General features: G+C 48.0%; 1 protein-coding gene and 1 long non-coding RNA gene across 6 annotated transcripts; one reads left to right on the top strand and one right to left on the bottom strand.

Moving 5' to 3' along the window:
* Positions 1-39: 39 nt before the first annotated feature.
* LOC148393781 (uncharacterized) lies at positions 40-20,906 on the bottom strand. Of its 2 annotated transcripts, none has more exons than XR_015860123.1 (3): positions 20,652-20,900; positions 19,159-19,402; positions 40-219 (listed from the first exon to the last, which is right to left on the bottom strand). It is a non-coding gene; the product is annotated as an uncharacterized LOC148393781 (long non-coding RNA). The 2 variants fall into 2 exon arrangements; XR_015860124.1 differs by lacking the exon at positions 40-219 and adding an exon at positions 17,842-17,996 and having other exon boundaries at positions 20,652-20,906.
* gulp1a (GULP PTB domain containing engulfment adaptor 1a) lies at positions 5,512-22,108 on the top strand. Of its 4 annotated transcripts, none has more exons than XM_088383983.1 (13): positions 5,512-5,653; positions 14,559-14,651; positions 17,056-17,117; positions 18,286-18,357; positions 18,906-19,004; positions 19,085-19,222; positions 19,298-19,414; positions 19,498-19,584; positions 19,671-19,889; positions 20,010-20,145; positions 20,220-20,314; positions 21,382-21,432; positions 21,521-22,108. In XM_088383983.1, exons 2-12 carry the CDS (start codon positions 14,624-14,626, stop codon positions 21,430-21,432), a joined length of 1,104 nt encoding a protein of 367 aa, XP_088240109.1. In that variant the 5' UTR covers positions 5,512-5,653; positions 14,559-14,623; the 3' UTR covers positions 21,521-22,108. The 4 variants fall into 4 exon arrangements, with proteins under 4 accessions (XP_088240109.1, XP_088240110.1, XP_088240108.1 ...); XM_088383984.1 differs by lacking the exon at positions 21,382-21,432 and adding an exon at positions 21,122-21,132; XM_088383982.1 differs by lacking the exon at positions 21,382-21,432.
* Positions 22,109-22,441: the final 333 nt, after the last annotated feature.

Raw genomic sequence — 22,441 nt, 5'->3', positions numbered from 1 at the left:
TGATAGACCCCCCCCCCCCCCCCCCCCCCCACCCTCCGACACACACACACACACACACACGCACACATACCGTCATCCAGATGGACAAAAGTTCAATAAAGTCACCAGATCTGCAGCAAAGCTGGCTGGAATTTCCTGTGCACGTCTTTTCCCACACTCCCAAGTCTCATGTCGTTGTGATGAAAAGCATTGGTGACACTTCTGCTGGAGATTTTGTCCCTGTTGGTAAAGAGATGCTGGCTCAGGAGATGTGATGCAATTGATCAAGGGTGACGCTATTAGCCAATTTAGCGGCCATCTCTGATGATGAAAAAAGTTGCACTTTCCCTGAAACACCAAACTCCAAAGGTGACCCGCATGAGGTGCTGACATCACTCGGAGTGAAATGAATGCGGCCTTTATTAAAGCGGGCGTCGGTCACAGCAGCTGTCTCAAAGGCGAATCTCTCCGGCCGGAGTCGTAAGCGGTCCCTACGTGACGTCTGCCTCATTACTTTGCTCGGCGATGTCTTGGCGCGTATTAGCCGTGTACACCGTTCAAGGAAAGTCTCATGACAAAAGCTTGATATCAATCTCCGGAGCCTGAAGGGACTCCGCCCGAGACTTTTTACACAAACGGCCGTTCCAGGAGTATCGGATTATGGTGGTGGGGGGGGATAACTTTCAATTTTAGGATGAAAATTTAAATTTGCACTCGGTTGGTAGCCAGTCCACGGTGTCGCTTGCTTTATGAATATGCTGCCTCTGCTGGCCCTGACGGGGTGCTATTTTTATTTCATACCCAAGGACAGAAGATAGCAAAGGCTGCGTGGAAAGAAATGAGCACTTTTTTTTCTCTCTCATCAGCCATGATAAACATTGCTGTAAATAACGACGCATTCAAGAGAGCCCTTCAATGCTTCAGTGTGAATATTAAAAAAAAACTAAGCTTGTACAAGGCTAAAGTTAAGAAAAGGTCACAGTTGGAATACAATTTGAAACACAAGATGGAGATTTGTCCAAAGATGTGATGGGACATTCACAACCGCAAACGCAATTCCTCAAATAGGCCGCTCTTACAGAGCTGTCGGAACAAATCCGCTTTCTGATTTTTAATATATGTGTAGCCGCCCCCAAGGAGAAATTCAATTTGCGCTCGGTGGGCGGATGCGAGAAGCGCTGCAACCCGCAGCTGGCCATCCAGTGCATTTCCGCTGACTCACGTGTTTCACAAGTGCCCCCCCCCCCCCCCCCCCCCGATCGTTTTACAAGCATTTTTCCGCCATTCTTTGGTCAAAATACACAAAGGGTAAAGAATTACCAGCATTCAACTCTGAGGACTGGAGTGCCAATTGAAAGCCCCCTATCATAACCAAGGGTCAGAGGTTTAAGCATCTCCAGTCATCACCCAATTACGACGAGGATGAGCTCAACACGTGCATTCACATCTTTCACCTCCAAATGTCTGATCAAGTTGCGGGGGAAGCGATAGATGTCTGCTAAATTGCATCTGGTCGACTGACAGTGCGCTCTTTGACCTTGAGAGACTCCTTAAAGTGCTCTGACTCATTTTCAGTTTGTGACTCAGCGTACAGTTACCTAATAAATGCTATGAATGGAATTCCATCATTGATTGGCTTTGCTTCGAAGGACATTTCAGCCTACTGGTAAACACCATAGCAGCCTTGTATAGAATACGGAGATAGATACAAAACTAAAGACAGCTGCTCAGCACAGCCCAATGAATAAGATATGAGGGACATCTTTTTGAAAGATTCAAGTCAGAAACAAAACACGGGTAAGTTATGCGGTGAGAAGCTGCAAGCAGAAAAACAGATCAAAACTGTAAACTGTAAAGTAGTCCAAAGAACATACAACAACAATGTCTGCCCACCAACAGATAAAATAATGGACTTCAGTCAGGTTTCGTCACCATGACGGACTTGGGGCAGTAATTGACTGTGTGCTACGTTGGCGCCCTCTCGTGGCGGGTGAAAGAACCACCGTCCAAGTACAGTTCAGTTGTTGGCTCTATCTAGTGGCAGGTGAAAGAACTACCGTCCAAGTACAGTTCAGTTGTTTTTCACTTTTCAATCAAATTCGTTTGACGTTCTCGCTACGGTTTTATGTAAACTAGATTTCAGTTGTTATGATATAAAAGCCGCCATTTTTATGTACACGATTGTATCTTAACCTTGGTCACGATGGTGCTACTTGAAGAGCAAAATATGTTTCTTTTCTTTTCTGCAGAGTTTGATGTGAAAACGTTTCGAAGCAAAAAATATCATGGCTTTTGAAACCAGGCGCCTCAATTTGCTCAAGCCCTCACGGCCGCCTCAGAATGTTTTTCCTCCGATGCTTTCCACTCGAGGCTCGAGAGGGGCCCAATGCTGGCCGATGCCAAAATGGTAAATGGCTCATTCAACCAAAAGGACGAAAAGAAGAATGCGTGCGCCCGGCGCTCTTTTGTTTTTGCTTTTGCTTGCGGATCAATTGACATATTTGCTTGGTGGACTGCCAACATTCATCAAGGGCGAGCTTGGCATTCTTTCAACCTTTGTGTTCATTTTCTTCACCATTTGGTGTCACAGCCACCTGCACCAAAGCTAGATGGAGTCGAGAATCACCTTTGCCGGTCTCTTAAGAGAACTTGGAAAATGAGATATCCTTCCATGCTCCTCTCAGCGGCTTACAAGCGCGAGCAGCTATCGACCAATCTCGTCTGGACCCGAGACAAGCCTAAGGGCCAACTGCTCAATAAAAAAATAAAAATAAAGTGCATTTGGACGCAGATGAGAGCGAGTGCCAACTCCACCATTAAATCAAGCGTGAGGCCAAAGAGAAAGAACTATATAGTTGGAATCAGAAAACTCACAGTGCACGCAACCTGAAAAAAAAATATCAAGGCAAAAATAATGAGAAATCACATGAATCATAGGATTTTGATAGACGGGCAATATTCAAGACCTTCTGAGCCTGGTGCCGTTTTTTTTTTTTTTCATGCTGAGATTAGTTAGCGGAGGCCGAAAGACACTTTCACGCTTGACTGCAAACCTTTGGAGGATTTTGCCACTCCAGAGACAACGGCGCTTTCACTCTTGCTTGGACACAATGCATTTGACCGGCTCACCTCCATCTGCCCACACAAGGGAAAACACAGATATTTCTTTTTTGTTGCGTGCCAATTTCATTTCCTGTGATTGTGAGCTATGTTTTGAGTTGTGACCACAGAACAAATGAAAGTCACATCTCAAGGCATGACTCGTACAGTTTACGAATGATTATTCGGAAAGTGGTAATGTGTGATAAATGCTTGGGCTGAGCCGCGTCATCGACCGGCAGAAACTGAGTGACAGGGAGGAAATCAAATCAGATTTTTAGTATGGAGACTTTCATTATGGCGGCGGCGGCGGCGGCGGCAGCGGCTCCCCTCGCCCTCCCTCCCCTTCAAGGTTTCAGCAGCAATTCCTTTTTGATGAAGTCTGATACGCCGATTACGCCTAATGAGACAATCTGCTGGCCCGGCATGAAAAAAAAAAAGAAAAAACACGGCAGTCGCTAATGTGAAAGCACATTGCCTCTTGGCCAGCTGAAGACTTCAAATATGACCTGGCCAATATTTTCACACTGCCCTGCAATTTGAGAGCAAGACGCCATGAGGAGAGTTGGCGCCATTAATGCACTGTTAGCCCCGCCTCCCGGCCCTCAGTCGGAAGCTGCTGAGTGACATCATTTGAAAAGCAGAGACGGACGGGCGAGCCGTCATGCTTGAGCTCATTTGGGCTGATTAAAATGCAGGCCAGTGAAACAATGGCGTTGTCCTCAAACAAAGCCTCTTTGATGATTGGCTCGAATACCTTGGTCTCACGAGCGCCCACTAATCACACTTGTCGAATGATACAAATTGGAAATGCAAATTGTTAGCATCGGCTCGCGTTAGCCACGAGATGAATTTTCGCAACTCACAGCGGCGCGCCCGCTCTTGTGTCAGAGACGAATTTCTCTTCCCGCTGGGCTTGTCTTTTTCACCAGGCCAAGCTATTAACGGCCCGCAGCTCTGCCTCGCTTTGCTCCCGCTGCGACCGTAGTGGCTTCGAAAGACGCGAGCTCAAAATAGACTCGCCATTGCTTTGACCCGCTTGTAAGCTTGTCATTGTCCAGCAAATCTGGAATATAACGGAAGCAGCACAATGAAGGCTCTTTCTGTCAGTCCAATAAGCAAAGTTGTCGCCAGCGTGCGGCACGGAAACGACCCCAAACGAGTTCCTTCACGCTGGCATTTTTTTCCTCCATTGGAGATTTTTTTTGCAAATGTTTGCCTGGCCCCAAATGGATCCTGTTTATTGAAATAACAACCGAGCTCATTTCTTACACTTGTGGATGTAAACTAGGTCTCTCTTTTTTTCCCATGGAAACAACATTCAGCAAGAACATCAGGCTCCCGCCATTCCCCAAATGATGCTGGCATTTGCCTTGCATGAAACACAAACTATATTTTCCACATAACGCACGCCGTGGCGTCTGCTCGTCGCCTCGTTTGGGAATTGGAACCCGCAGACTGACAGATGCTTTTGACACGTTTTGTTTTGAAATGACAATCAACATGACATCCAGCTCAAGTGAATCCATCTGAAAGGGAAGTGGCAGCTTGTTTGAATGACCTCGTTTGATGCCGTCATACATTGCTTGCTCCGATGCACACGTTTGTCACCACGTCGTCGCAGCGGGTTAGCCCGCCATCCGAAAATGCGACAACATACTGAAAGTGCAACGTCATCACAATTCTTTGTGAAGTTGCCCAGTCAGTTGGGGGTCATCAGGATAATAATGCCGCTTTGGCAAAGAACAAGCGCGCCAATTCCAGTTGACAATCTGCCAGCTTCCTTGAGAGAAGAACACTCAGCATTCCCATGTGGATTTTTGAAATGATTATCGGACTCTTTGAATAATTAGGTCGTAGATGGGCACGCCGCCCTGGCTTGCACGTTCTAGCAACCCAGTTGGCAAACTCAAGAGTTTGCATTTTAGTGCTACTTTTCAATCATTGCGTCCACAAGAGGGCGCGCTGACAACCGTCTCAAACGATCCACTTCGATGGATGGATGGAGGGAGGGATGGAGGGATGGCTGGATGGACGGATGGATGGATGGATGGATGGATGGATGGATGGAGGGACGGACGGAGGGAGGGAGGGAGGGAGGGAGGGAGGGACGGACGGATGGATGGATGGATGGATGGATGGATGGATGGATGGATGGATGGATGGATGGATGGATGGATGACTTCACTGCGTACCTGGATTGCAATGCGACGTGACGAAAGACGTTTTTGTCGTGTCACTTAATTTCAAGCAAATTACAGGCAAAGCCATTTTGGTGGTGACCCAAAGGCATGCTTGCCCATGTTCTGTATGACCGTTGGAGGGAGGCTGCGCGCTCAGTGACGTCACGAGCGGTGAGGGAGGAGAGAGAAAGGAAGAAGGGGAGGAGGAGGAGGAGGAGGAGGAGGAGGAGGAGGAGGAGGAGGAGGAGGAAGAGGAGGAGGAGAGTGAGCAGTGACATTGTTGGTTGGATGTGCACGTCGAGCAGGGGCGGGAGACACCGGACCGGACCAGACCGGACCGGAGAGGCAGGCTCGCTGGGTCTTTACCGCTGGGATACGCGGACTCGTCCACCGTAAGTGAAGACGCGTCTCTTTCGCTGCGAGCGAAAAGTTGCAAGTTGACTATTGCAGTCGCTCGCTCGCTCTCTCGCTCTTTCTTGTGCGCATTTGTTGCTGAATAGCTCAAGCGGTCAGCGCCTTGGCAGAACGGGGGGAAAGTTTGTTGCGCAAGTCCGCAAAAGGTGCTCGAGCTGCCTTCCAGCCTTTCTTTTCTTTTCCCTCTCTCTATTTTGGAAGTCCACGATCTAATTACAGCTTCGTGATTCGAGTGCATATTTTGAACGCAGTTGAATATGCTCTCCCTCTACTCTCCAAATGTTTTGGTAGAATCGGGAAAGCGGGGGAGGGGGCAGTGAATCATGCGAGTGTCATTTTCCCCATGCATCGTAGACTATAGATGGATCGCGCTGACCTTTGATGAGGGAGCGGGGCTCGACCCGGATTGGTCGCCGGCCAATCGCAGGCCACCTACTGACAAGCAATCATTTACGCATGCACAAGCATGAGATCACGCAAACTGCACTGGGGAAGAAGCTGGATAATATTGTGGATGGCATTTCGCGACATAGTCAAGTCTCATGCACCAACATGGTCGGAGGTGGTGGGGCGGTGCGGTGCGGTGCTGCGCTGGAGGAGCGCTTCGCACGTGAGTCTCACAGCTGAGAGCTTGTGGATGGCATCTTCACTCCTGGCTCTCTGTCTGTCTGACGAATGGGTGGACGGATGTTGTCGTACAGGGAGATGATGTTTACGCTCACGATGCAAACTACACCCTTGAGATGGCAGCTTAATTGTTCAGACACACCGTGCTTGTACCTCAAAGCATTTGTATCTCAAAACATTTGTGGCCATTGAAATAAATGCCAATGCCATTCGTCCATGACAGCCTCTCCCTGCAATCAAAGAGCTGAGGATGAGGAGCGGCGCGGCGCAGAGCAGAGCAAAGCAAAGCGCAGACAGATGTATGCCTCCAATTTGAAAATGGAAATGGGACAGGGGAAACGGAACCATCCTCACTCAGTACTGTCTGATTAGTGTTGACTTTGCAAATTTGTGTGACATCATCGGCGCTGTGATCAGGACGCCTCTGATCTACTGGTGAAAGGAGACTTTGAATCTCTCCACTTTCATCTGGAACTGCCTCAAACAATGTATTTTATATGTATATAATGCGTTATATTACACGTTATAGTTATTATATGCAATATGGTTGTTATCTGGACATTGCTGCAGCCTTCTACTGTTGACATATTGGTGAATCCCTCCTGTCAGATTAGCGTGCACGTTCCCTGTTGTAGGCTTTCTTCTCGAGTTTACGCAAAGGCCTCATCCGTCAACAACATCGCACGCGGTGACTGATAACATGGTGGGAAGGAGTCGATGTTCACCGTTTTGTCAGTGTCACCCGCAGCCCCGTCGCCATGGCTTCAGCTTTCCATCTTAAGAGCTTCCGTGTCAGTTGACGTGTGTGGAAACATGAAAGCGCTTTTAATCCGTGACGATTTTGCATCTGTTCCTTGTGGAAAATTAAAACGGCAAGATTAGAGGCTGGCTGATTCCCGTCCGCCTGCCTACGGTTTCTAATCGTGATTTATGTCAACACACAAACGCGGCTAATAAGTGAAACGCCCGCCCAAGTCAAGATAATGAATATTTGTGAGCTGCGGGGCAAATGCTTAACTTGTCATCTGAATGATGGCGGCTATCGTCAAGGACGGCACGGAGTCCCGGAGCGGAGCAGCCAAAGTGCGCCATCGCAAACGGGGAACCATAGCTTACTACAAAAGAGCCGTCGTCTTTTGAGTCACGTAAAGCGGACTGGCTTGCTTTTCACGAGATTCGGGTCAGCGTTTGACACCGTGGGCTGTCTTTACAAGATCTCTTCAAAGTCAATCACTCTTTCGACCTTGTCCGACACGTTATTCGAGGAGTCCCATTGCGGCTGCTGACAGACAGACTGACTGACTGCTTTGAGAGACTTTTAGTCGTCATTGAAAGGAGCCATTGTTTGGACTTTTTGCCCCACACGATGGTACCGAATCGTGCCAGCCACAGGAACTACGAGGAGGCGCCGACTGCGGTTTTCAAACGCACCCACAAAGGCTAAAACGTGCTTTTCCCAAAGTATACTTTTCCTCTTTCCGCTGACCTTTTAAAACGGGTTTCACGCGTTGCAGTCGACCGGACTCACATTCTGCCTGGGCTGCCCGGCCGGCTTTGCCATTTCCGTCCCGATTCATGTGTCAAGCTTGCCCCCGCAGTCCGGGAGGAGCGGACAGTGACGGATGCTAATCACTTTGCCCGCCAGAGGGTCCGTCCGAGATCACAGCTCAAGTGGGCTTTTTTTCCCTGTGTCACTCGTGACGTTGCGTACAAGAATGCCAAGAGTCGATCCGTTTGCCTTTGCATGGTTAGCTTGAGCTGATTGTGGAAGTGGAAGGATCCTGACCTCCGCCTTGAACCGCTTCATCAAAATGAACTCGAGGGAGCCTGAAAGTGTGTTTGGCTTGCTCAGCGGCTCGCAAGGCCATTTGTCTGTCACCAGTACGACAACCGAGGATCGCCCCCTCGCTAAGATTGTTTTGGCCCGTGTCCCACGCTGGCGCTGAAGTTGCTCCGAGGCTCCGTCGTTCCTTCTGCTCGAGTTCAGTCAGCGCGGCTTTGAACCAACGGCAGTCAAAGCAAAGCGGGCCTCGCGTTCCACTTCTGACTAGATTGACATTTCCGAGCGCTTGCTCCGCTCGCCAAGTTGTCCATTAAAAGCCGTGGCTCCGGTTCAAACGCAAAATACCAGTTGAATGTCGGGCGGGGTATTGACACGGCGTGAAGCGAGGGAGTATCACCACGCAACTCAAAGAGCAATGGCCGCTCCTTTCAAACACGTCGGGTCAATCGCCGCGCCGAATGAATGAGGCTACTTTTCCGCTCAATCATTTCTTTGACTGTCCACGTGAAAGCAAAACGTCAACCATTTCCATTTGGGTCCCTCTGATAAGCTTTGCTGTGGCCCACTTTACCAAGATGCCTTTTGGCCACAGAAGCTTAATCATTCTTTTTCATCAAGAGTTGGCCCTGAGGAAAATCATTGACTTAGCAGGCGTGACGAGGTAGCCTGCCGCTGCTGCCGCAGCAGCTACTAATGATTGACAGCCTAAAACGCCGGTGTCAAACCCGCGGTCCGGGGGCCAGATACGGCCCGCCACATCATTGTATGTGGCCCGCCAAGACCAATTATGCGTCGACTTCATGTGTCAATAATAAAATTACAAATTGCCTCCATTTTTACTAGTCTCTGATTTCCAAACTAGTTATTCATCAGTTTGTTGTGTAGCCTATACTGTCGACAGTCATAATGGCCCTCCGAAGGAAACTATGACTACGATGCGGCCCGCGACAAAACTAAGTTTGACACCCCAAGACCACTTCCCTAATGGCAACCTCCAAGCGCCGCTCGCCTCTCCTGTTCCGCTTCATGCCGATTCCGTCTTAACCACTTCCTCATTCCCAATGTGGACTCCCCCCGTGGCGGGCTAACTGAAAGCAGGCCGCCTACGCCCCACCGCATCCACTCAAGGTAATGCTTCCGCAATCTCACACGCCGCCGGCCAGGATGTTTTCCGCGCTGCTCCATAAATAATCAAATGCGAGTTTCATTTTCACAAAAGCCGCAGCGCGTAAATAAACACAGGAGAGGATAAGACAATGGGCTCAGTTTAGCGTTGTAGTAGATCAGCTAGTGGACGTGGAGTCACACTTGTTCCCTGGACAATGTCTGGGCACGTCACTTTTATGCCTTTGGGGGCATTCACACAATTTTGCAGCAATTGCTTTTCCCACACGAGAACGGTTTGTGCCGAGTCGCATTTCAAGCGGCACGAGCCGGAAGCAAAGATGCTCCAAGACGCTTTGGAGCTAAAGCACATTGGTCTTAAGTTAGCCAACTTCATGTCAATGTTGTTAGCATACCACGGGTAGTTAGAACCAATGATAAAATGTGACAGGTCGTCTGGATAGAGGGAGGATGGGAATAAAAAATCTTTCTCACAATTATTTTGACTGATCCTGCACGCTGATTACAACTGATTCGTTTTTTTCAAAACTTTGTTTCTATTCAAGGAGCAAAACTCAACTAGTCCACAGCAGCAGCGTGATGGTCTCCTGCGCCATTCGTCCGTGCACGTTGAGCAGCGTTACTTGAAAGACGTCCGACGGTAATATGATGTGATTCATCGTTTAATTAAAACTTCCCCCGGCAGCAAATTGATTCCCTCATTAAGTAAGCAAACGGGATGCAGACGATCGGGCTTGACGGCTCATAATGAGCGTGGCGATAAATTAATGCCCCCAAAAAGGTGAAGCGCACTGCTGGACTGCATGATGGTGGAAAATAAATACTTTCATTAATTAGATTAAAATACAGAAAATGCTCCTCACAACCGAGAGGAGAAAAGACGAGCATTCATTTAAGGGAGCTGTGAAGAGAAGTTCCAAGCAGGGGATTTGTGCTTCCAGAAAGCTCACTTTTGGTAAAATGAATTCCCATCAAAGTGAAGTCAGCGCACACGTGGCCAGTGGAGTTCAACACGTATGCGCTTTTAAGATCCAGCCGCCATCCTCTGTGCCAAATATAAACAGAGGCTTCTCCCGTGACAACCACCTGAGAGCTAGTCGAAGGTGGAGCGGGCTTCTCACTCCAAAAGTCAGCTCATTTAGCCATGAATGGCAAATGAGGCGGCCCACTGGGTCTCCATTAAAAGCTCAAAATCGGCGGCCGGACAAATCATTTAGTCGACGTGAGTGGCTATCACGATGTATAGACTGTATTAGCTTAATGCAGTCCGGGAGGAGGGCGGGCCACTTGCCGCAGTGCTCCATCATCTCCTACAGGTCGGACGCTAAGTGATTTTTCTTGTCTCCTTCTGTCGAGAGAGGAGCCGGCGCTCTGGAGAGCCTTTCGATGAGTGCGGCGTAGTAAAAAAAAAAGAAAAGAAAAAAGAGCTCAAGCTCACTCTACAAATATGTCTTTGGAGGTGAGCGATTATCTGCTAACTCCATCTTTGTTAATGCGGGAAGGAAAAGACAACAGAAGTGTTTTCCACAACAACCCCCCCCACGGAGTATTTCTTATTCCGGCCTGAAATGGAAAGAGCGATAGGCCTGTCACATTTCTACCTCAGAGGACCTGCCTCAGATTGTCACACAACATTTCCACCATAGAAGAATAAGACCAGAAAAGCATCACGGGAAACGCCGGAGACGGATGAATGCTTTGTTGCAAACAAGAGCTTGTCGGGCCTTCATTATGGCGCGTTTATTCACGACAGCCAGAGACGCTGAAATATGGCCCAGTGAAATATAAACGGTGGCGTCGAAAGCCTCGTTCAGAACGAAGGAGATTGTCACCGTGATTAAAGGGGCTTTCATATTGCCTGCCGATTGCGAGCGTAAATCGTGACGTCGCGTCAAGCTTCAATCAGCCAGAGTTGCTTTGCCTCTGTCGGAGAGCGACAAATTCACTTTTTTAAAGTGTTGCTGTGGGAGGAAAAAATGTTTGGGTGGAATTTCAAAAGGAGCTCCAAAGCGACCTTGACAGCTCAACAGCTGCTCAATGTTACGCTTCTCCAACACGGAAAGTTGCACAGACGGACGAAATTTCAGAGGTCGAGTCAAGAAATTTCAGCCAAAAGCACAAACCAGAAGAAGTGTTGCCGTTTTTAAACGGACCTTCCATTTTGCGACAGCGGGTTTCCGGCCAACCGCAGGGGAGAAAATTGATTAGATGAGAGGTGTCCAAGCAAGTTGTGAAAACGCCCGCTGAGGTTAAAATTTTCTCTCAGCGGGGCGCAAAGCTCACCACCATCGGCCAACCTGCACGCAGCTACGCCGGTTAGCATCCGGCCAAACGCACTTTTGTGTTTGTTTGACTGCTGATGCGAGGACTTTTTTTCCGGATTCCCGCTGCTAAGAGACTTGAGGACAGGGACGCTCCCCTGCTCCCAAAATATCGTTGGCCGGCAGCTGGCTATCTTTTTCCTTACTCCATTAACACGTAGTCTCAAATGCGTATTGATCATAGCGCTTGGCTAAAGTGCGGGCGACTGCCCAAGGCTGCGGCTGACTGCCTCTTTTCTAAACACTCTTGACAGCTTTTAATAAAGCCTTGTTCAGATTTGCCGTCACATCCTGCTTGCATTCACAGGTCCGACAATCCCGCACGCCACGTTCAATGTTCATTTGACGACTCGGCGTGTCACTCTCAGTTCCCTTTCTTGTGATTTGAGAGATGACATGTTGCCGTTTCTCCCATTGAGAGTAGATGCGACATTTTTGCCATCCCGCTTCTTCGCCCACAAAGACGCACGCAAGCCCGGCAAGACGTCCAAATAATTGGAGCCGCCGTTTGTGTAAACACCAGCCAGCCAGCCAGCCAGCCAGCCCATTTGCGAGACCGAAGACCGTGGGACGGCTTTGCCACATCATGTCGTTAGCTTCAACATTCAAAGTCTCTCTTTGTGTCCCGACCACCGACGTTGAATCGGTTTGGGACAAATTCATAATGAGTCAGTTCAAGGCCTGCGACTTGTTTAAAGCAACAATCAAATCGGCGGGGTGAAAAACGGGCCGCGCTTCAACTCTGGCCAGTGGCGGTTTCGTGCCTTCAAGCGCAGTGCGCATGCTGTGGCCAAGTCGCCGAGTCAGCAACAGTCTCCGGTAAACGTCTTCAGGTTTACTTTAGCAACAAGTCAGACAGTCGAGGTAGCCCGAGCGATACAAGACATTTTGTTTTCAGTGAAAGCTTCGGAATGTGCGGCCAGGGGTTCGCCACACTTGCGTTTCAAAGATGGAATAACACGGCAAGTGCGAAGGGGCCAAGCCCACGTCGGCTTTCTCATGCACAAGTCAAAGGGTGGCGTGCCAACACAAGCACGGCCACGCCCAAAGGTCCGACCTCAGCGCGCACACACACATGCAAGAAATGTGCATGGCAAAGTATTTGGCAATTGTGCGAAACATGATTCTCAGTTTGCGTCCATGTTGGTTCCTAAACGGGGCCGCTCCGATCGAGTTGTCATAGTTGCAACGATATGGAACCCACGCTATTCCCATTGTAGGCCGCTGCCGTGATGATGACTCACACTTGGAGAAAGGTCAGACTACAACCTTTGCCGAGCTGCCTTTTATAGGTCACGTCTGGTCCGCCACCATGCATCTCGGAGGCCCTCTCGCTAGCACTCCCAAAGAATTCCGGACAAACAGTGGGCGGTTGGTTAGAGGGAGGCGAAGGTGAAGTATCGCATGTCCGTTTCTTGTTGAGTTTGCAAAGTCCTCGGCATCTGGCCGGCAGCTGGAAAGCCTTAGCTTGGCTTCTCGAGGCGTACGAGTTGCTTCCATCTTGGCGTTCTTGCCGCTTGCGTGCTTTTGCCAAATGCCAGCAAGCAGAGACAGAGAGAGAGAGAGGTCAGGTGCCATCTTTGTGCCTGCCACTGGTTGAGTCAGCGCCATTTGTTGCCGCTTCAATAGAAAGTCGTGTTCTTTTGTTAGCGCCTAGCATTTTCACTCACCGCGGTGAATGCAGAGGAAAGATGACTAAAAGGACCTTTGTTGCTTTTCTCTCATCACCTGAGCGCTCGCTACATTAGGTGGTTGGATCTCCACTTTCTCCTTTTTCTGTCCGCTTTTTGACAAACTCCAGCGGCGTGCTATTGTCTGTCTCAAGTAGTGAGGCGTCAAGGATTATCTGACGCGGCTTTTGTTTTGTGCGAGAGGCAAACACATATTTCGGAGGAACACAAAAGAATTCCATTAGTGCTAGGGTTTGTTGATGAAGTGGCGGGGAGAAGTGTGGCCATGTGTTGAGCAATCAATATTAATGTTCTCCAAGCGGTGAAGCCTCAGGCTTCTGAGATGTTCGGGCCTGGAAGAGAACCAAGCCGGTTTGCTGCAGTCGGTCAACATAGTGAGACAGCGGAGGGAGTTGGCAGAGTTGTGTCAAGTCTGCGACTGTCTGTGTGTGTGTGTCAGCTCTCCTGCAGCCCCGTCACCAGACAGGATGCTATTAAAGCAGGCCAAACACTGCGGCAAGGCGCCAATCATGCCAAGTGACCTCACAGCCTGGTGTCAGGAGAAGCTTCTCACTTGACGTCATCGGCGTGGCTTCCTTTCAGCAGCTTGCTTAACGCAAGAAAAGAGAAGCAGCATCAGCTTTGGAAGCATTCCCTATTTCCTGACCATTTTTTAAATGATTCTTTTTCAATTTTCATATCATTAACTTCAAGGCAATATTAGCCGCGAGCCCCTCTAAATTGAACATGCCAGTCAACGCATGTTGGGAAATTGCAAAAGTCATTGGTTTGCAAAAATCTGTCTACCTTTAGTGGCCAGCCTGGTATATTTCCCCACAGTAAAAGTGTCGAGAATATTGATTGGAGGGGACATGTGGTGGCTGACAGACACCCACCCACCCACCTCACGTCTGGACATTTTGTCCTTGCATGCACATCGATTATTTAACACTCTGGATAATGCATAAAAAAAGAAAAAAAGGTTGTTGGATGGGGAGACACGCCAGCGCTTGCTTATGGCACACTTGCAGAGTTTAGACTACATTGAAGGATTTTGTAAGCAAAATGAAAACATGAACAATAGTCTCGCATTAACTCCATTCTGTGATTGAAAGTCATTTCAGTTTTAGGATCACAAAAAAGGAACAACCATCCTAAATTTCTACTTTGCATTTCAGGACCAAAAAAAAGTCCCCTCTCGTCTTTTGAAATGAAGACGTTAAATATGAGGCAGTAAGGCCCCCTGAGGAATACATGTGCTCGCGCTCTCGCAAGATTGGAAAGCTGACGGAGTTGTTTTCCTATTTTCGCCAGACGCTTAGTTTGAGTTAAATGGCTTTCTCCTCTGCTCTCCCAGGTGGAATATCTGAATACGTCGGGGAGGGGGAGGAGCCGCCGCCCGCGCGGCGCACATTTTCCACTATGAATCGTGCCTTCAACAGGAAAAAAGGTGAGCCTAAATAAAAAAAAACATTTAGATAAATAAATATAAATAGCCTGGCAAATTGAGTCTAAATAAAAGATGAACAAAAACAACTTTTGAGAAAAAAAAAAAAGGCAAACAAAATGGGGCACTGCAGAGAAAACAAACATCCGGGCTGGAGGAATGTTGACACTATTTGGAGGTGACCCCGCCTATGAAAATTTGGAGGTTCTTTTTGGGGAAAACAGCCGCCATCTGCTCTTCAGCTGCAACTCATCAGGGCAGGAGCAATTTGATTTGCTGTCCAAATTGTACCGGGCCAGGTGGCCCGCCAGGCACCAAGCTATCATGAACGCCACAATTCACATGTGGAATGAATTTAGTACGCGCAGGGGGAGGGGCTAACGTTCAAATGGCTCAAACTGAACATTGACCAAGATGACCACTTCTACTGGCCCGTTTCAAGTTATTCTTTTGATGAAAAATGGAAATGTTTATTCAAGAGATTTGATCGATATCGCCTCGGCTACCATTGTAAATAATTCCATCCGTGCTTTGTTTGACAAAGGTCTTTGCAAAAATGTCGACGTGATGGACAGCTGTGCCGCCGGCCTTGACAGCGGCTTGGCTGAGAACGCAATTAGTTCCCTGAAGCGTTCATTACCCAGACTGAAAGATAACGTTAGACACGGACAAGGCCGAGCTCAACTTAAGGAGCTGTGGGAGAAAAATCATCGATACAAAACTCGACATCCGGAACCAGACAAAGTAAACGAAGCACCCGCACGGGAATAATAGTGAAGGAGCAAATGAGCGCAAATGAGAAATCCAAAACGGAGTCAGAGCGTGGAAGATTACCCACTGTGAGCATTTGTCAGCTCGGTATGTCCCCGCTGGCCTCTTCTCCTGATCGCTACAGCCGACTTGGGCTTTGGCTAAAATTGAAGTCACCAGGAACCAAGACACAAAATCCCTTTGCGACCTTATTTCCCCTTTCTGTCAGTGGTTTTATCATTTTTTTTTTAAAGGCCTGCTCAGTCACGCGTTGGGTGAATCTGGAAGCCTTTTCCTGCCATCTGTATTCCTTCCAAGATAACTGACTATATGCGCAGGATATTAAATGAAATTGAAATAGATCGAGATACGTATCCAATTGTCTTCTTGGAAATGGCGGATTTACGCACTTCAAATTCTAATGTCGGTCAAATGACGTCTACATCACGGCTGCCCTCTTGAACCATATCAAATGGAATCATAATAATGTTTTCTTTTTTTTGCCATTTTGTAGGCATTGTGTTTAGACGAGCGTGCCCTCGCAGTACAATTGTTCTCTTTGTCGGCAGAAGTTGTCCCTGAAGCCCATGGCTTTCTGTTTCTTTTCTTTTCTTTTCTTTTCTTTTTTCTGTGATCGGTGGCGCATACTGCATGCTTGCCGTGTCACCGACTGAACACTGCATCATAAATCAAGACTTCTTCATCCTCTGTTTCTTGATTTCAAAAGGGACAACGACGCTAATTTTCATCGGCAGACAATCAATTTGCAAAAATATACAAAAACAAAATATGCGCGAGGGCCGTCGTATTCCCGAACCTATTCTTTAGTGATGAGCACGACACGATCCAGTCTCGTCTGTCATGCAAAATTGAGCAACCTTTGCTCGCCTTTCCGAGGCCTGTCCCAGCTCACTCAACCTGGACGCTGAGTTTTTTCATAGTGATTAAGTTTGGCCTGTGATTGGCACGCAGCCCAAAACTTCATAGCTCAGCCTAATGACAATGAAGGCTGCGCAAATGAAGACTAATTCCCATCAATGCGGCCGCGTGCGCGCACACGCACAAGGCGGGACACGTGATTTGTTTTCACCTCCTAAGTGCTCACAACAACTTGAGAATGTGGCGATAAGCCACTAATGGATGAATTAGAAAAGAAAGGAGCTCTTATCGCTTGCTGATAAATGATGCGCTTCTCGCTGCACAATTGATCCATTAGATCTCAAAAGTGAGTCGGCAGAACCGTTTGCTTGCTTGTCCAAAATCAAATACGCTTGCAATGGTAGGAGGGAGAACGTGCGGAGCCAAGCAGATAGGAAAGAAAAAAACAACAACGTATGAACGGGAGATTATGGTCCATAGTCGCTTTTAATAGCTTAACCATTTTTTTCATTTTGGAACCAAGCTTCCAAATGATGAGGAACAAAAAGTCCCTGACTGCCTATTGTTGGGCCAACCGCAAGCAGAAGGATTTGCCACTCTAGCAGAGGCAATTCAAAAAATAAAATAAAATAATAATGATGCTGATAATAATCATTTTGAAAACATCTGACACCACGCGTCATTCATTGTTTGAGAGGCTACTAATCGTGACTTTGCTGACTGGAAAGCGAGACTCAGGTCGACAATTAACTGTGGACTGCTGTGTTTTCGTGCTCAGAGAAATCATGGATGCACATGCCCGAAGCCCTGGCCAAACACTACATCGCCTACAACGCCAAGGTATGAATGTTTTTGCTCACCAAATCAATTGCTCATGGCCACGAGACGGCAAAAGGTCCCTTTTCAAATGGCCTTTCTCACCTCTGAAACGAGGCCCTAAAAAGCTTTCAATTACCAAGCGCAAACGGCATGGCCGCCCGCATTTGCGTGGATCGTTACTTTGAATGGACTCTCACCTGGTGTAAATCTTTGCTCTCATCGCTGCGTTAATTGCATCCGCACCCGAGACAGCTACGGTTTGTTTTTCTCCTCCGGGTGGGCGAGCCTCTCGTCTCGGTTTGCGCCGCAAAATGGCCGAGAGGACTCGCCCGTCTCGCTTCTCCGCTTCGATTCGGCCCATTTGCGTGCAACCGGTATTTGTATTTCGTTAGTCTTGATTCGTGCACCTACATATTCCCGCAGATCAAAGTCTTTGCGGAAACATGTTCCCGCTGCCCGTATACAAGACGGCCAATTTAATTCGACGCGGCTCGATTCCTCGTTTTTAATTGCCGTTAGACTTGAGAAACCGATTAGCTTTTATACTACGGCCTCAAACTGGGAGCGGGGAATTACCGGCGGAATAAAAATAAGAAATTCAGCGTTTGCATCTTTTATCGGGTGTAATGGGCCAGGCAAGACAGGAATCCACATATAGAGCAGGCTTCATGCCACGTCATTAGCTGGCAAGCCAAGCAGCAAACAAAAGCAAGCCTCGGAATGATTCGTAGCCATTTGAAGCACCGAGGTGAGCCGCCGACGTCTGCTCCAGCTCGTTTCAGGGCCGGCCGGGCCTCAACTGCATTTATGATGCCTGATATTGGAAGAAGCCAGCGTTCAGTTTTCCGCTCCCGCTGCACCGTGGTGTTGGACAGCTCCATCTGTTGATGAATGATGGAGCTGCGCGCACAATGCGAGGCGAGGGCAAATTCAATTGCCAGATGTTTTCAAAGACTGATTTACAATTAAAAGCAGAGGAGAGCCACGACTCATCACGCCCCGGGCAAGTCTAATCACATTACTGGAGTCTCATTAACGCACATTCCGTGTCCACAATTGGAGAGGGCTCGAGCATTGTTGTACGCTCTGGGATCGAAAACTTTGCACTTTGGTTTTGTAATTGATCTATTGTGACAGCAGCCCTGGAACGTTTACATTGGAAAAGCACCGTGATTGCATTCTCTTCCAGTTCCTCGGGAACACCGAGGTGGAGGCCCCAAAAGGAACGGAGGTTGTCAAGGATGCAGTGAGAAAGCTCAAGGTAAAAGGGCAACTCCACACACTACGGCCAGAAGGAGCAAAAACTATATATAGTTGTGTGGTGAAACTAAGATGAAGATTAAAAACTCAGAGCAGACGATTGCTGTGATAAATATTAGCTCGCCCGGCAGCACCTGGCAAGGTGCCTTTGAACTTTACCTTCCAAGCGTAGATGATATTTAGTGACTCGACGCAGTGGGTGATAAAAGACATCATTTATCTACCGTAAAACTGTTTTCAAATTCCCAAGTTAAATCCCAGAGTGATTTTAAAACAAAAAAAACAACAGTGTACAGAGTTGAGCCAATCAATCAACAGTGGGCAGCAGCGCCTACGTTAGTGCCGTCCGTCTTCCAGACAGCTCCCAACATAGCCAGACCTCGCTTTGGACTAAATATTCGCTTTTCTCGTCTTTGATGACACAAGAACAAAAGTGCCAGAACGCCGCTTGGTTTCACGATTGTCATTAGCGGCTAAGGGGAATGTCACCAACGCCATGGCAACGGCCGACTCCCGTCGCTCGTGATCAACTAACGTCGGAAATTGAAGTTTCAGAGACACATCAAGAAGTCAGAGGGACAGAAAACACCCAAAGTGGAGCTGCAGATCTCCATTTATGGCGTGAAAATTCTCGAGCCCAAGACAAAAGTAAGCGCTTCGACGTGGAGCGTCTCGTTTTGGCGCCATGCCAGCCCGAAGGCGCTTTGAGGGTCATTTTGTTTTTCCAGGAGGTGCAGCACAACTGTCAGTTACACAGAATATCCTTCTGCGCGGACGACAAAACAGACAAACGGATATTTACCTTCATTTGCAAGGACTCCGAGTGCAACAAGCACCTCTGCTACGTCTTTGACAGCGAAAAGTGTGTAAGTGGCCGACGTTCCCGCCGACCGAGCCAGTCGCCGCTCCACGTCCCTTGAGTGGAATATCGCCCGCCGCAGGCGGAGGAGATCACGCTCACCATCGGCCAGGCCTTCGACTTGGCCTACAAGAAGTTCCTGGAGTCCGGAGGCAAAGATGTGGAAACCAGGAAGCAGATTGGCAGTCTGCAGAAAAGAGTACGTCCGACGATTAGACCATTTTTTCCCCCAACTTAACTGCAGTTTGCACCGTTTGTATCTATGTTGTGTTTTTCATATAGATTCAAGAACTGGAAAGTGAGAACTCGGACTTGAAGCAGCAGCTTCAAGAGCTGGAAGAGCAGTTGATGATCGCACACGTGCCCCCAGTGAGGACCATTTGCACATTTCAATCGTTTCCGCCGCAGCTCTCGACTAACCACGTGCGGCGCACGTCGGGCCTCTTTCTTCCCAGCCGCTGTACGTAAACGAAGCTAACCAAGCGTACGTGCTGCGGCGGCCTTCCTCTCTCTCGTGGTGTCACGACATCAACTCTTGCCTGGAGATCTCCTCTGTCACCCTCACGCCTATGAGCTCACCAGAGTCCAACCTGTCTGCTGGCCTACTAACGCCCCCGCCTGCCGCTGTCCTTCCTCCTAAAGCTCCCGAGGGCTGCGGCGTCCCGCGACCTCGCGTAAACTCTCGCGCTCTTGTTTTGTTCTTTTGTCTCGTTGACTCGCGCCTGCTGTCCGTCCGTCCGTCCGTCCGTCCGTCCGTCCGTCTCTCTTACACCGATGACCGCCACGTTCCGCAGGCCGGGAGCGTCTCCGTGCAAGGGCAGTCGACAGACATTTTTGACATGGTTCCCTTCTCGCCCGGGACGGCGCCGGGACCCACGCGAGCCAGCAACGGCTGCCCGACAGCGCCAACCGCAGCGCCGGTCAACATAGGTGCCCAACTCGCGCCTCACTTTTTGCTACCAGCAAAACTTTGAGTCCCACTTGGTGAATGTGTGTGTCCGAAGGGAAAGACCTATTTGGCGCAGAGCCGTTCGATCCCTTCACCTGCGGCTCGGCCGACTTCCCTCCAGATATTCAGTCCAAGCTGGATGAAATGCAGGTGAGCGGCAATCTTTCAGAAGTTTTAGTGTGAGCATGACAATTGACAACAAGACGGAAATGAAATTTTTCATGGTCGATCTTTGAAATGATTGTCAAACATGGATGGCGCGCTCCACCCATGTGAGATAATCAGCTAATAAGGACATTTTCACTGGCATTCGTCAAAACGTTTGACTTTTTCAAGCATGTTATGTTGTCGGTCGGTCAGGAAAAGAATCCTCAAGGCATAAAACTTATACATAAAAAGGAGTATAAAAGTATAAAAGGGAGTATAAAAGCACAACCCGAGCACACAATTTGCACACAATGAGCCTAATTGGGCTTGTCATAATTACCAATTGTTGGAATGTCGCTCCTGTGACGTCATCCTCCTCCAAAACGATGCGTGCAACTGCATGTTGTCCCCATTGCAACGTTTGTGTGACCTTTCAAATCCGCGGAATATTTAAGAGTGAACGTGGCGCCATTCAAGAGCACCCCTATTGTGGCCTTTTTAAAAGCTCTGCTGCCAATTGCCGTTTGGTGATTCGCCGTCAGGGAACGGAAGCGGCCAACCACGTCCGATTGTGGAGTTGAGCGCCACCCAGCAAGCGAGAGGCTGGCAGCACTCTAGCCCAATCCGGCCTTCACGCACGCACACATGCGGCCGCGCCCTCCAAAGCCCGAGTTGCTTTTATGCCGAGTCTCTCCAGCAGGTGGCGACATTGAATGATTTTTGTGTTGAGGCAGCCGTTTGCTTGAAACTTTGCCTCATTTTTGACACTTGACATCTTTTGAAACGTTTCTCTTTGTCCTCTGCTTGCAGCGACAGAGATGGTTTGTACTTTTTTCTCTCTCTGCCTTCGTGTCATCTGTTGTTTTTTCTCTTTGCGATGCATGACGGTTGCTCTTTGAGAAGGTCTTTTGGATCCATCCTTACAGTTGAAGATCTGCTCATAATACTAGCACCGATTACAAGTTACTAACAGATATACCGTAATATGCCATAGAAATGTAATATTCAAGAAAAACACAAATTATTTGTTTCCCAAGAAGAAAACACAATCGAATCTTTTTCTTTTTCAGTTCTTTTTCCAGTTGATGCATGCTACATCTTTGGTTTCATCGCACATTTAGGTATTAGAGAATGTGTGTTTTGTTTTTTCCACCAAATCCATTTGCATGAGTGCAAACGCTCTTTGACACTAGTGTATGTGCTTTCCAGGAGGGGTTCAAAATGGGACTAACTCTGGAGGGAGCCGTCTTCTCTCTGGACCCGCTTGACGGCCGCTGCTGAAGATGTCTTTTGTCGTCTTCTTTCAAATCGTTTCTACGATTTTTGTACAAGTGCCAAAATGCGCTCCCCGGCCCAGTTGGGATGTCACCATTTCTTTTGGTTTGTTTCTACATGGATTTGCATTTAGATTGTTTTGTTGTGTTCAACCTTTGCAGCTCGGACGCATAATCAAAAGAGACATATTTTTGTAAAAACTGGAAGGGATCGTTTTGACTCCATTTGCTTTGGATGCAGTAGTACGTGTCATTCAAGCTGGTTATGAAATATGGATGACATATTAACACGGTACACATCTTGTTCAAATGTAGCCCATATTGTCTTGTTATTTTTTTTCCCTCAATTTCATTTGCTTTTTAGTTCATTGCTGTCTAACCTTGTCTTCTTGCACCATGAGGCACTTTTGGATGGGGGGGGGGGCTACTGTATGAAATGACAATATGCAGTACATTGTCCATTATTTTTACTTGTTAAGTCCCGTCACATTTACTAAAAATAAAATATGACAATAAAAAGTCATCAGTTTGTCATCTGAAACAACAACAGGCGGAGTGAATGAGTTGCAATGTTTATTTCAAAGGATGAAACTCAAATGCATCCAGTGTGGGCAAAAAAAAAAAAAAAAAAAGGGGGTTTGTCGTCCTTTCTCCTTCTCTGCCTCAGGCAGTCAAGCCTCAGAAAAGTTTTTTAAAATAACTAAAATAAATAAGTCGGAATGAGCACCAGATGATCACAATAGAATGACTGGAAGGCACATTGAACAGCTCAAGTTACAAAGAAGCTATCCTGTTGAACTAAATACAAATCTTATCAATACAGTTTGTCAATATGTGTGCAAAAAGACAAAATTAA

This window comes from Syngnathus floridae, chromosome 8 (assembly GCF_059516105.1).
Source record: "Syngnathus floridae isolate MCC-2025c chromosome 8, RoL_Sflo_1.0, whole genome shotgun sequence".
Lineage (NCBI taxonomy): Eukaryota > Metazoa > Chordata > Actinopteri > Syngnathiformes > Syngnathidae > Syngnathus > Syngnathus floridae.
Note: the sequence above shows the minus strand (reverse complement) of the source record. Positions and strands in the feature narration are given on the sequence as shown.

Excerpts from the sequence above, each read along its gene's own strand:
- gulp1a (XM_088383982.1), top strand. The coding sequence starts at position 14,624 with ATGAATCGTGCCTTCAACAGGAAAAAAG. Across the intron at positions 17,118-18,285 it reads ACATCGCCTACAACGCCAAG|TTCCTCGGGAACACCGAGGT; the intron begins GTATGAATGTTT and ends ATTCTCTTCCAG. Across the intron at positions 19,585-19,670 it reads TGATCGCACACGTGCCCCCA|CCGCTGTACGTAAACGAAGC; the intron begins GTGAGGACCATT and ends CTTTCTTCCCAG.